At 38.3% G+C, this 13,399-nt stretch overlaps 1 protein-coding gene and 2 pseudogenes across 6 annotated transcripts in view; 1 reads left to right on the forward strand and 2 right to left on the reverse strand.

The window, feature by feature from the left end:
• Positions 1-13,399, forward strand: part of DYNLT2B (dynein light chain Tctex-type 2B) — a 40,517-nt gene that overhangs the window by 19,216 nt on the left and 7,902 nt on the right. For 2 of the 6 annotated variants that reach the window (XM_058295615.2, XM_058295614.2), the window contains exon 4: positions 5,051-5,110. The exons of 2 other annotated variants lie outside the window; for them this stretch is intronic. In XM_058295615.2, the coding sequence (XP_058151598.1) occupies positions 5,051-5,110 (60 nt within the window). Of the gene's footprint in view, positions 1-5,050; positions 5,111-8,821; positions 8,910-13,399 lie in introns of those variants that run through there. 2 more of the 6 variants (XR_011648655.1, XM_058295617.2) reach the window with 2 other exon arrangements.
• Positions 9,674-11,354, reverse strand: LOC139438778 (sorting nexin-13 pseudogene; annotated as a pseudogene).
• LOC139438779 (sorting nexin-13 pseudogene) lies at positions 11,537-12,407 on the reverse strand (annotated as a pseudogene).

Consider the following 13,399-nt stretch of genomic DNA (forward strand, 5'->3'; position numbering starts at 1 on the left):
AATCATATTATTAGCTTTAGTCCATAGCTTATGTTAGGTATACTTTTCCCATATACCTCCCTAATATTAACACCTTGTATTAACATCATACATTTCTTAAAATTCAAGAAAGAACATTCTTATACTTGTACTATTAATTGTAGTCCATCCTCTGCAACAGGGTTCACCGTGTTATACAGTCCTATGTTTTATCTTTTAATTTTTATTCTAATAACATATGTATGATCTCAGATTTCTCCCTTTAACCACATTGAGATATATAATTCATTGCTGTTAATTACAGTCATAATGTTGTGCTACCACCCCTACCATCCGTTACTAAAACTTTACAATGAAAACAATAGAAATTCTGTACAATTTAAGCATTAACCCCCTATTCCCTACACCCAACTCATCCCCTGGTAACCTATATTCTAGATTCTGACACTCTGAGTTTGCTTATTCTAATAATTTAGTATTTGTGAAATCATACAATATTTGTACTCTCGTGTCTGGCTTATTTCACTCAAAATGATGTCTTCAGGGTTCATCGAAGTTTTCGCATGGGTCAGAATTTCGTTTGTTTTTAACGCTGATTAATATTTCATTGTATGTATATATACCACATTTTGTTTATCCATTTATCAGTTGATGGACACTTGGGCTGTTCCCATCTTTTGGAAACTCTGAATAATGCCACTGTGAATATTGGTGAGCAAATATCTGTTTGCGTCTGCTTTCAATTCTTTGGAATACCTTGTAGTAGTATTTCTGGGTTATATGATAATACTGTACTTAGATTCCTTAGATTCCTGTGAACTGCCGAACAGTCTTCCACAGTGGCTGTACCATTTTACATTCCCACCAGCAGTGAATGAGTGTTCCTGTTTCTTCACATCCTCTCCAACACTCGTAATGTCCTCTTTTGTTAATAGCCATTCTAGTGGGTGTGAAATGGTATCCCACTGTAATTTTGCTTTGCATTTCCTTAATGGCTAATGATATTGAGTGTCTTTTCATGTTTTTGTTTTTGGGCATATATATGTCTTGTTTGGAGAAATGTCTTCTTAGGAATTTTGCCCATTTTTAAAGTTGGGGTGTTTGTCTTTTTGTTGAGTTGTAGTTTCTTTATTCTGGATATTAAGCCATTTTATCGGTTATGTGGTTTCCAAATATTTTCTCCCACTCCATAAGCCGTCTTTTTACTTTCATAATGAGGTCCTTTGATACACAAAGCTTTTAAATTTTGATGAAGTCCCATTTATCTATTTTTTTCTTTTGTTGTTCATGCTTTGGGTATAAAGCCTCAGAAACCATTGCCTAATACAAAGTCTTAAACATGCTTCCCTATGTTTTTTCCCTAGGAGTTTTATAGTTTTGGTTCTTAAATATAGGTCTTTGATCCATTTTGAGTTGATTTTTGTATATGGTGTGAGGTAGGAGTCCTCCTTCATTTTTTTGCTTATGGATATCCAGCTTTCCCAGCACCATTTGTTGAAGAGACTATTCTTTCCCAATTGAGTAGTATTTGTACCCTTGTAGGAGATCGTGGAGGTAAGGGTTTATTTCTGAATCCTCAGTTTGATGCCATTGGTCTATATGTCTGTTATTGTACTGTCAGTATTATGCTGTTTGGACCACTGTAGCTTAGCTTTGTAACAGATTTCAAAATTAGAATGTGTGAGTCCCCCAACTCCATTCTTATTTTTCAAGATGGTTTTGGCCTTGTGATTCCATATAAATTTGGCGATTGGCTTTTCCACTTCTGTAAACAAGACTGTTGGCATTTTGTGATTCCATTGAGTTTATAAATCACTGAGTAGAATTGTCATCTTGGCAATATTTAGTCTTCCAATCCATGACATGGAATGCCCTTATATATTTTTTAGGTCTTCTTTGATTTCTTTTAGTTTTCTGTCTTTTTTAAAAAGATTTATTTATTTATTTATTTCTCTCCCCTTTCCCTCCCCCCTGCCCCGGTTGTCTGCTCTCTGTGTCTATTTGCTGCGTCTTCTTTGTCCGCTTCTGTTGTTGTCAGTGCCATGGGAATCTGTGTCTCTCTTTGTTGCATCATCTTGCTGCATCAGCTCTCCATGTGTGCAGCGCCGTTCCTGGGCAGGCTGCACTTTCTTTTGTGCTGGGCGGCTCTCCTTACAGGGCATACTCCTTGCGCGTGGGGCTCCCCTATGTGGGGGACACCCCTGCGTGGCAGGGCACTCCTTGCGCGCATCAGCACTGCGCATGGGCCAGCTCCACACGGGTCAAGGAGGGCCAGGGTTTGAACCGCGGACCTCCCATGTGGTAGACGGACGCCCTAACCACTGGGCCAAGTCCACCGCCCTCTTTTAGTTTTCCATGTATATATCTGTTATACATTTGATTATATTCATTCTTAGATATTATATTCGGTTGCTATTGTAAATAGAACATTTTCTTGAAGTAGAAGCATTACTGATTTTTGCATGTTGATCTTGTACCCTGCCACTTTGGTGATTTCATTTATTAGCTCTAAGGACTTCGTTTTTTACTTTTTAGGACTTTTTGTATATATGATCATGTTGACTGTAAATAGGGAAAGTTTTACTTTTTCCTTTCCAGTTCAGATGCCTTTTATTTCTTTTCCTTGCCTAATTGCTCTGGCTGGAACTTCCAGTATAATGCTGAATAACAGTGGTGACAGTGGCTGTCCTTGTCTTGTCCTGACCAAGGAAAAGCTGTGAGCTTGTCACCATTTGAGTATGATGTTTGCTGTGGAATTTTCATATAGGCCTTTTTATCACATTGAGGAAATTTCTTTCTGCTCCTAATTTTCTAATTGCTTTTTATCAAGAAGGGTTTGCCAAATACCTTTTAAGCATCAATTGAGATGATCATGTGGTTTCCCCCCTTCATTCTGTTAATGTGGTATAAGAGAGAGAAGAAGGAAGGAAAACAATACATTAAAAAGAAATTTAAGAGACATACCAATCAAATGCAATATGTGGACCTTGTTTGGTTCCTAATTTCAACATACAAATTATAAACATATTCATATATATATTCACACATTTACTGTACTGTTAAGATGAGTCCATATTAGATTGGAGATTGAATCAGTCATCAAAAACCATCAAAGAAAGAAAAGTCCAGGATCATATGGCTTCATAGGGGAATTTTACCAAACAGTCCAAGAAGAATGAGCACCAATCCTTTTCTTCCAAAAAACTGAAGAGGTTAGAACATTCCTTAACTCATTCTAGGAGGCTAAAATCCCAATACCAAAGCCAGATAAAGAAACTGCAAGAGGGAAGTGGATGTGGCTCAAGTGATAGAGCTTACGCCTATCATATGGGAGGACCTGGGTTCAATCCCTGGGCCCTCCTGGTGTAAAAGAAGAGAAAGCATGTCCACACAGTGAGCCAGTGCCTGCGTGAGTGAGTCACGCAGCAAGATGATGACGCATCAAATGAGAGATAAGGAAAGCGTCAAGGTGAACTGTAGCAGAAACCAGGAACTGAAGTGGTGCAATTGACAGGAAAACTCTGTCCACATCAGGGGTCTCCAGGATCGAATCCCGGTGAATCCTAGAGGAGAGGAAATGAGAAGAGAAAATAACACAGACAACAAAAGCAGCAGGGTGGGAGGAGGGGAAGTGGGAAAATAAATAAATCTTTAAAAACAAACAAAAGAAACCACAAGGGAAGAAAATTACAGACCAATACCTATTCCTTATGAATATAGATGTAAAAATATCAACAAAATACTAGTGAATTGAATGCAACAGCACATTAAAGTAAATATACAAGTGATTAAGTGAGATTTATTACAGGTGGTTGAACAAATGTAATTACATTTCTTGAGGAAATTGAGTTGTTTGTCCTGTAGAATTTTCTCCATTGTGGCATTTGGTGATTGTATTCCCATGGTAATATTTAATATGTCTCCTCTCTCCTGTAAATAAATAGGTACATTTAGTCTCAGTCAGCCATAGGTTTGAGAATTTGACAAGAATATTACAAAAGTGTTTTGTATACATTCTACTCCATTTCATTAGAAGGCACAAAATGTCTGTTTGATTCTATGTTAAGATTAATTAGGGAGTTCATTTGTTGTTAACTGGGTCTATTCATTTACCATCAGTGGTTTTAACAGCATGTCCTAGATTGTTTTTATCAGGGGTTACAAAATTGTGATTTTATAATTCTGTCATTGTCCTTCATTTATTAGATGAGATTTTATTAAGAATGACTTTCTGGCATCTACTATTTCATTACAATAAGATACAGTTTGTATAGGAAAAGAAAGGTAAATGCCTGCCTTTAAACCAGGATAAATTTATCAATTTTCAGAATAATATTTTGGTTCTCTAATATTCTCCAGAGGTTATCAATGAGGTTTTGTTTTGTTTTCTGTTTCTATCTCGTAACCCATGGTTTTAAATATATTTAATGTGTTTATGTCCATTGCAGTTATTGTCCTTATTGATGCTCAGATTTTTCCCTCTTTAGTCATTGGTAGTTCCTCTCAGTTGGCTCCTGATTATTATTATTATTTTAAACAAAATAGAAGTTTTATCTATCTTCTCAGAACACATCAGGGGAAGTGGATGTGGCTTAGGTGACTGACCTCCTCCCTTCTACATGGGAGTTCTGGGTTTAGTTCCCAGTGCCTCCTGGAGAACATGAGCAAGACAATGAGCTGATGTGACAGCCTGGAGCGGCAAGCTGATGCCACCAAGAAACACAGCGAGGAAACACAGTGAGAGATGCAACAAAGCAGGGAGCGGAGGTGGCTCAGGGAAGCCTCATATGGTGGTGCACTGGAGTCAAGGATGTAGGCTCTTCCCCTCTTGTTGATTTGCCAAGTCCTCATTGTATGGTTGAAGATGGCTCAATAGTACATTTACTATGTTAACTAGAAGGAGATGGTATGTAGCTTTCTGTTTTCGGCAATTTAAAGATGTGATTACATTGCCTTTTGATTCTCAGTGTTTCTGTTGAGAAGTCCCATTCCCCCTGCCCCGCCACTTAAAAAAATTTTCTCTTTGTTCACTGCGATTTATATCTTTTTTGTTTGTTTGTATGTCTCTCAGTTGGATTTTTCAGCTCATGACTAAACTGGGATTATGGGTTTTGGAAGAAAGACCATTGAGGTAAATTGCTGTTCTCTTCATATCATATCAAGGCTACATGTTATTTTTTTTAATGAACTTTACTGTTTACATTTAATAATTGGAAATATAAACAATTAAAAACTAAAAAGAAAACACAGTTGAATAAAAACATACATTTCTCAATTAAATGTACTGGATACCTATAAAATTTTTTGAATCATACAATACATTACACAATGTATTTGGTTCATGGCAATGCAATCATACAGTATTTGTCCTTTTGTGTCTGGCTTGCTTCACTCAACATAATGTCCTCCAGGTTCTTCCATGTTGTCATACGCTTCACAATTTCATTTCTTCTTACGGCTGCATGATTTTCCATCATGTGACTACACCACAGTTTGTTTATCCATTCATCTGCTGATGGACACCCGGGTTGTTTCCAACTTTTGGCAATCATGAATAATGTCACTATGAACACTGGTGTGCAGATGTCTGTTCGTGTCACTGCTCTCAGTTCTTCTGGGTATATACCCAGAAGTGGTATTGCAGGGTCATGTGGCAAGTCTATATTCAACTTCTTTAGGAACTGCCAAACAGTCTCCATAGTGGCTGTACCATTCTGCATTCCCACCAACAGTGAGTAAGTGTTCCTATCTCTCCTCATCCTCTCCAAGACTTTTGTAGTTCTCTGTCTTTTTAGTAGTGGCCATTCTGATAGGTGTGAAACCATATCTCATTGTAGTTTTGATTTGCCTTTCCCTAATCATTAGCGATGTTGAGCACTTGTTCATGTGCTTTTTTGCCATTTGTATTTCTTCTTTGGACAAACGTCTATTCAAGTCTTCTGCCCATTTTTTAATTGGGTTGTCTTTTCATTGTTGAGTTGTAACAACTCTTTATATATCCTGGCTGTTAAACCCTTACGAGATATGTGATTTCCAGATATTTTCTCCCATTGAGTTGGCTGCCTTTTCATCCTTTTGACAAAGTCATGTGAGGTGCAAAAGTGTTTAATTTTGAGGAGGTCCCATAGATCTATTTTTCTTTTGTTGCACGCGCTTTGGGTGTAGGGTCCAAGAAACCACCACCTACGACAAGGTCTTGAAGATGTTTCCCCACATTTTCTTCTGGTAGCTTTATGGTCCTGGCTTTTATATTTAGATCTTTGATCCATTTTGAGTTGATTCTTGTATAGGGAATGAGGTACGGGTCCTCTTTCATTCTTTGGGTTATAGATATCCAGTTGTCCCAGCACCATTTGTTGAAGAGACTGCTTTGTACCGTTAACATGAACTTGGTAGGTTTGTCAAAAACCAGTTGACTGTATAGTGGAGGGTTTATTTCTGGATTCTCAATTCTATTCCACTGATCAATGTGTCTATCATTATGCCAGTACCATTCTGTTTGTTTTGGTTTGTTTTAAAGGTTTATTTTTTATTTATTTCTCTCCCCTTCCCCGCACCGCCCCCCTCCCCCAAGTTGTCTGCTCTCTGAGTCCATTCACTCTGTGTTCTTCTGTGTCTGCTTGTATTCTTGTCAGCGGCACTGGGAATCTGTGTCTCTTTTGTTGCATCATCTTGGTGCGTCAGCTCTCTGTGTGTGTGGTGCCATTCCTGGGCAGGCTGCACTTTTTTCGCTTGGGGCAGCTCTCCTTATGGGGTGCACTCCTTGCACGTGGGGCTCCCCTATGTAGGGGACACCCTGCATGGCATGGCACTCCTTGAGTGCATCAGCACTGTGCGTGGGCCAGCTCATCACATGGGTCAGGAGGCCCTGGGTTTGAACCCTGGACCTTCCATGTGGTAGGGGATGCTCTATCCGTTCAGCCAAATCTGCTTCCCCATAGTATTCTTATAATCTTTTTATTTCTGTAAAGTATTGGAATATCTGCACTTTCATTCCTGATTTTAGTTATTTGTGTGCTCTCTTTTTAAAAAAAAACAACTTTTGGTTTTCTTGATTCTCTCTATTGTTTTTCTGTTCTCTGTTTCATCTGCTGTAATCATCACTGTTTACTTCCTGCTACTAACTTTGGATTTAGTTTGCTCATGTTCTAATTTCTTTAAGTTGGTTGCTGATTTGCAATCCTTTTTTTAATGTAGCCATTTAGAGGTATTAATATAAATTTCCCTTTGAGTACTGCCTTTGCTGCATACCATAAGTTCTGATATGTTGTATTATCGTTTTCATTCATCTCAAGATTTTTCCTGATCTCCTTTGTAATTTCTTCTTTGTCCCATTGATTATTTATTAGTAGTGTGTCATTTACTGTACACGTTTGTAAATTTTACAGTTTCCCTGTTATTAATTTCTAGCTTTATTCCATTTGTGGTCTTAGAAGATACTTCTTATGATTTCAGTATTTTTAACTTTATTAAGATTTGATTTGTGGCCCAACATATGTTCTATCTTGGAAAATGTTTCATGTGTACTTGAGAAATATGTTTATTCTGCTGTTGTTGGGTAGAGTGTTCTTTATGTGTTCATTAAGTCTAATTGGTGAATAGTATTCTTCATGCCCTATCTTTCCTTATTGGTCTTCTGTTTGTGTGTTCTATCAGTTATTGAAAGTGGCATATTGAATTCTCCAGCTATTATTGTAGAACTGTCTATTTCTCCCTTCAATTCGTCAATTTTTGCTTTCATATATACATATTTTAAGTACATTGCAGCACTTTATTTTTTGCTTCATATATTTTGAGGCTCTGTTGTGAGATGCATATTATGTTTATAGTCATTATTTCTTCTTGCTGGAGTATACCTTTTATCAATAAATAACACCCTTTTTTGTCTCTTGTAATCTTTTTAATTTAAACTATTTTTTCTGACAGTAATGTAGTTACTTGGTTCTGTTTTCATTATGTTTTGCACTGTATATCTTTTTTTTTTTCATTTCATATTTGTTTTATATCACAAAACTATTACACAGGTGTAAGGGTATTTCATATTTCAAGGGCATTCTGTCACTTTCCTGAGACCCAAAATTAATGTTCCAAAGACCACTCACCTGGTTAATCCACTATATTAAAATGCTCACAGAGATCTATGTATTAGTCAGCCAAAAGGGTGCTGATGCAAAGTACGAGAAATCTGTTGGCAATTATAAAGGGTATTTATTTGGGGTAGAAGCTTACAGTCATAAGCCTATAAAGCTTAAGTTACTTCCCTCACCAAAGTCTGTTGCCACGTGTTGGAGCAAGATGGCTGCAGGTCTCTGTACCGGTTCAGCCTTCCTCTTCCTCCTAAGGCTCCATGATCTTAGCGCCTTCCATTCTCAGCTGTAGGTTAGCATAGGGCTTGTCTCTTTCACCAGGGCTCATTTCTTTCTGGGCTTTCTCAGTTGTTCAGGGCTTTGGTCTCTTCAGCAGCAAACTATCAGGCAAATGGCTTGGCTCTCTCCCCGAGGCTCCAGCATCCAAAACTAACCTCTCTGTGTTCTCCTTCTCTGTGTATTTATTTCCATGTGAGAGTCTGTTTTATCCCCACGAAGGGGGTGGGGACTCAACCCTGCATGCCCTAATGATGTGGTCAAACAAAGTAAAAGTGAAATCTCTGAATCTAATACAACCTAGTACACCCAGAGGAACAGACCAGTTTACAAACACAATATCTATTTTTGGAATTCATAAACAACATCAAATTGCTACAACCTACCAAACAAATCCCCTAATCATATGTTACATAGTATGTCCCCCCTAAACAAATCTGTCAGTTTATCTGTGAACCATTGTTTTGTGCTTTCCTTAGCTCTCATATATGTACTATGGTACTTCATCATTGCTGGAGAATACTGATCAGTTTGAAATAGAAGAAATCAACATCATTCTTGCTTGAGGTGAGAACGGTATCCTCTCAGTGTTGAAAAATATCCACCCAATTATTTAAAACATGGAAAGCTCTCTTGATAGTAGCTTGATTATAGATGAGGATGAGAAAAATCACAGTTTTATAGATGTATTAATAAGCTATTTGACACTAAAAGACTGGCACAGAAACAACAGTATATGAGTTAAGTGCCCCCAGCTCAGCCTCTAGACTGTCTAGATCCAGATGGGGTTCTTATTGCCAAAGGAACTCCATGCAGTGGATGGGCTCATGTGAGGTCATCCAGTCTACATGATCAAGTATTTTCTGTTACTGCTATCAGCATATGTGGCTCTAATAACTTGTGATTTTTTTTTTAAGAGGCCAGGTGTCCACAGGCTCTCTTTTTTTTTTTTAATTTGGTTTATTTATTTCTCTCCCTTTCCCACCCCCTGCCCCAATTGTCTATTCTCTGTGTCCATTTGCTGCGTGTTCTTCTTTGTCCACTTCTGTTATTGTCAGCGGCACCGGGAATCTGTGTTTGTTTTTGTTGTGTTGTCTTGTGTCAGCTCTCTGTGTGTGCGGCGCCATTCTTGGGCAGGCTGCACTTTCTTTCCCATTGGGTGGCTCTCTTTATGGGGTGCACTCCTTGCGCGTGGGGCTCCCCTATGTGGGGACACCCCTGCGTGGCAGGGCACTCCTTGCGTGCATCAGCACTGCATGTGGTCCATCTCCACACGGGTCAAGGAGGCCCGGGGTTTGAACCACAGACCTCCCATGTGGTAGATGGACGCCCTAACCACTGGGCCAAGTCCACGTCCCTCTAATAACTTGTTGAAGTTAGTTTCTGATATTCCTTTGAAATCACTGATTTCTGTCTTTGAAGTCAAATACTTTATCCATGAGAAGCATCATTACCCTAAGGGGAATATTATCATCCACATTATTGTCAAGTTGAGCTAAGTTGCAACAATGTTCCAGATCTGAATCAGTCTTCGGAAGTAAGGGAGGCACCTTGAAAAATGATTGCTTTATATCTTGACCTCATCTTTTTTGAAAATTTTGCCCATGTTGTCTGACATATTAGTCATTTCCTTTGCTAAGTTATCAGGAAAGGCCTTAACTGCATTTAAAACATTCCTTATAGAATTGCAAAGCAGATTTTTAAAAGTGTCCATCCTGTGACACCCCTTTACTGCAGGCTTTGTTCTCAAGAAGTCCGACACATAATAGTGAGCCAAAGCTGGTGATGCTGTCATCATTTCAGGAGTAAATAATAACAGCAAATATACATTATGATTACTTTTTCTTTTTTTAAAAAATCTGTCCACCTTATTAAAAGTCTTTTTACAAGGAAACTTCAACACAGAATGTTGAAGTCATGGAAGTCAGTATAATGACAAAGAGTTTTCCATAACTCTTACTATTTAGATTGCTCTGGTGTAGTGTAACAGCATATAATGCATATATCTTTCCATGATCATCACAAACTCTAACATCTAAAATGTAAGAATGAAGTAGTACTGAGTAATCAGAAGATACATTTGAAAGTTATTTAAAGACAAATTTATGCTTCCTGTAGGAGACCCATTAAATGATTCTCCATTGCTATCTTCTGACTCTCTGAAACTAGGATTTTTTAAAACATATACAGCTCAGCAAACATGAGCACATAAATTTATATACCCTCCTTTGAAAGCCATCACAGATTTCAGTGGTTGGGTCTTCATGACTCAAAGATCTGCTAATTTTGCTACCAAATAGTTATCAACAGTAACTCTTAGAGATACCTTTTCTGATAAATAATGTTCATAAATTCCAATAGCAGCTTCTCTTAAAAGACCTTTCGTTTGGTTGATTTAGCATTTTCCATCTTTCTGACATCTCAGTAAAACCTCCAGCTGCTCTTGGGCTATAGCCCAGTATCTGTCCACTGTCATAGAGAAGAAGAGATGTGCTTGACCTCCAGTTTGCTGCGAGTAATCCATAAAAAATTGTAGTGCAATATTGTCTACAAGAATGCTGTCCAGAGGGAACTTTACAAAGTTTCCCAAAATTGGCTGCCAATTTCATAGTTATTTATTTCTTTGCCTTATTGCAGTGGGTATATTCTTGAGTAACATACTTTCTTTATATATAATAAGCTATATATTTGATTTTTAGTGGTGTTGATTTAATCACCAGCTATATCTAGAGATCCACAGTACTATAATTCTTCTTCTGCCTTATTTCTTACTGCTTCGAGCTCTCCAGTATTGTCACTCAATTTAATAATGTATGTAAAGTCCTCATAGTTGCAATAATTATAATCACAGATCATCCAAATAAAATATTGATTAATATAATTAGGATCACTGAGTTGATATATTAATGGAAGAAGAATTCCTTGTGCAAGAATTTCTCTGCCAAAGCATTACATGATCTTGTTCTGGAAATCCCCAGGAAGTAGTAATACATATAATACGACCTCACACATGGAAGCAGATGTAGCTCAAGCAGTTGGGCACCTGCCTACCACCTGGGAGGTCCCGCATTTGGTTCCTGGTGCCTCCTAAAGAAGATGAGCAAGACAGTGAACTGATGCAACAAGATAATGCAATGAGCTGACACAATGAGGAAACACAATCAGAGACACAACAAGCAAGGAGTGGAAGTGGCTCAATCGATTGTGCACCTCCCTCTCAAATGGGAGCTCCTGAGTTTGATTTCTGGTGCCTCCTAAAAAGAAGATGAGATGACAACAGCACATAACAAACAGGCACAGAGAGTAGACAGCGAGCACAAATGATGCGGGGCAGAGGGGGGGAATAAGTAAAATAAATCTTCAAAAAAAATAAGACCTCACACAAATCTATTAGGAATCCTTTATCTTTGGAGGAAGTGCAGACTAGATCATGGAATCTTCGTTCTCCATTTCAACTTTAGTTTCAAAGAAAGTAAGTACAAGATCTTCTGCTTTACCTTTTACTTGATCTTTCTCTGTTATTTTCCATTGTGCTTTTCTGAACACTTGAAGACATGTGCCAAAATCATCTATAATGTGTGTAGTGAAATAAGATTGCTAGTCTATTTCTTTCGACCTAGTAGCAAACTGAATGAGTGCATTTTGAGGAGTCTGCCTAATTTTGGGAATTAAAATTCATCATCACTTATACAGTAAGTATAATATAATACTGGACATAATCCCTCAATGAAAACTGAATAACTGAAACTTGTGTGCTGAAGTAGTTCATCAGTTATGTTGGCACCCACCAATCTTCTATCGATTCTAATAGTCCTCGCTGCCTGTTTCATTTCTTCTAAGTAATAAGGAACTGCAGTTGGTGTTGGAGGAAGAAATGAGTGTTCATACTGCTTAGGTACTTCTCTGAGTTTGTTTTTCCAAACAGGAGAGTAACCACAAAACCCCAGCTCATAAAGCAGAGGCTATAAAATGCCAAATAAATTACAAAAGGTCCAAAGGTTATTAGTAAAGGATAATGTCAAGACTTCCCCATCCCCATATGGAAAGACTGGCCTCTGTTAACATTATTACACCCTGGGAAAGTGAGCTCCTCCCTAGCCTTGCAGCATGGAAATAGCCGTAGCAGCAGCAAAAACTGCCAGGGTCACAGCCAATGTTGGCAACTGTTCCTCCAGTCCTCTCTCAGTTGACCACCTTACTTGACTTTGCTGGCTTCCCTCTAGCCCAGCTGCTTGCAACAGATATGCTGCTGCTTCTGCATGGAATATCTTTTTCCACCCTTTTACTTTTAACCTTTTTGTGCCTTTGTACCTAAAGTGAGTCTCTTGTAGACACATATAAATGAATCATGCTTTTTCATCCTGTCTACCAATCATTCCCTTCCTTTATTTATTTATTTATTTGTACCCCCTCCCCCTGCCTCTTGCTGTCTGCTCTTTATGTTAATTTGCTGTGTGTTCTTCTGTATCTGCTTGTCTCCCTTTGTTGCATCATCTTGCTGCGCCAGCTGTCCATGGGCGCAGGCTGTCAGCTCTTCATGGGCATGGGCTGTCAGCTCACCATAGGCGCAAGCCAGCTTGCCTTCACAAGGAGGCCCTGGGAAGCAAACCCAGGGCCTCCCATGTGGTGGGCGGGAGCCCAATCGATTGAGCCACATTCACTTCCCAATCATTGTCTTTTAATAGGGGAGTTTAATCCATTGAAATTTAAGGTAATAACTAAGAAGGAAGGATTTATTGCTGCCATTTAGCTGTTTTCTGTATGTCTTGTGTGTTTTTGTTCCTCAATTACTCTATTACTCCTTTTTAAAATTCAGTTTCTTTTTTGTAGTATATCATTTTGATTCCCTTCTTTCCTTTTCTCTATCTTTTTTAGTAGTTACCTTTGTAATCACAATTAACATCTTTTTTTTAAAGATTTATTTTTTATTTATTTCTCTCCCCTTCCCCTCCCCCCCCATTGTCTGCTCTCTGTGTCCATTCACTGTGTGTTCTGTGTCTGCTTGCATTCTTGTCAGTGGCACTGAGAATGTGTGTCTCTTTTTGTTGTGTTGTCCT

This window comes from Dasypus novemcinctus, chromosome 4 (assembly GCF_030445035.2).
Source record: "Dasypus novemcinctus isolate mDasNov1 chromosome 4, mDasNov1.1.hap2, whole genome shotgun sequence".
Lineage (NCBI taxonomy): Eukaryota > Metazoa > Chordata > Mammalia > Cingulata > Dasypodidae > Dasypus > Dasypus novemcinctus.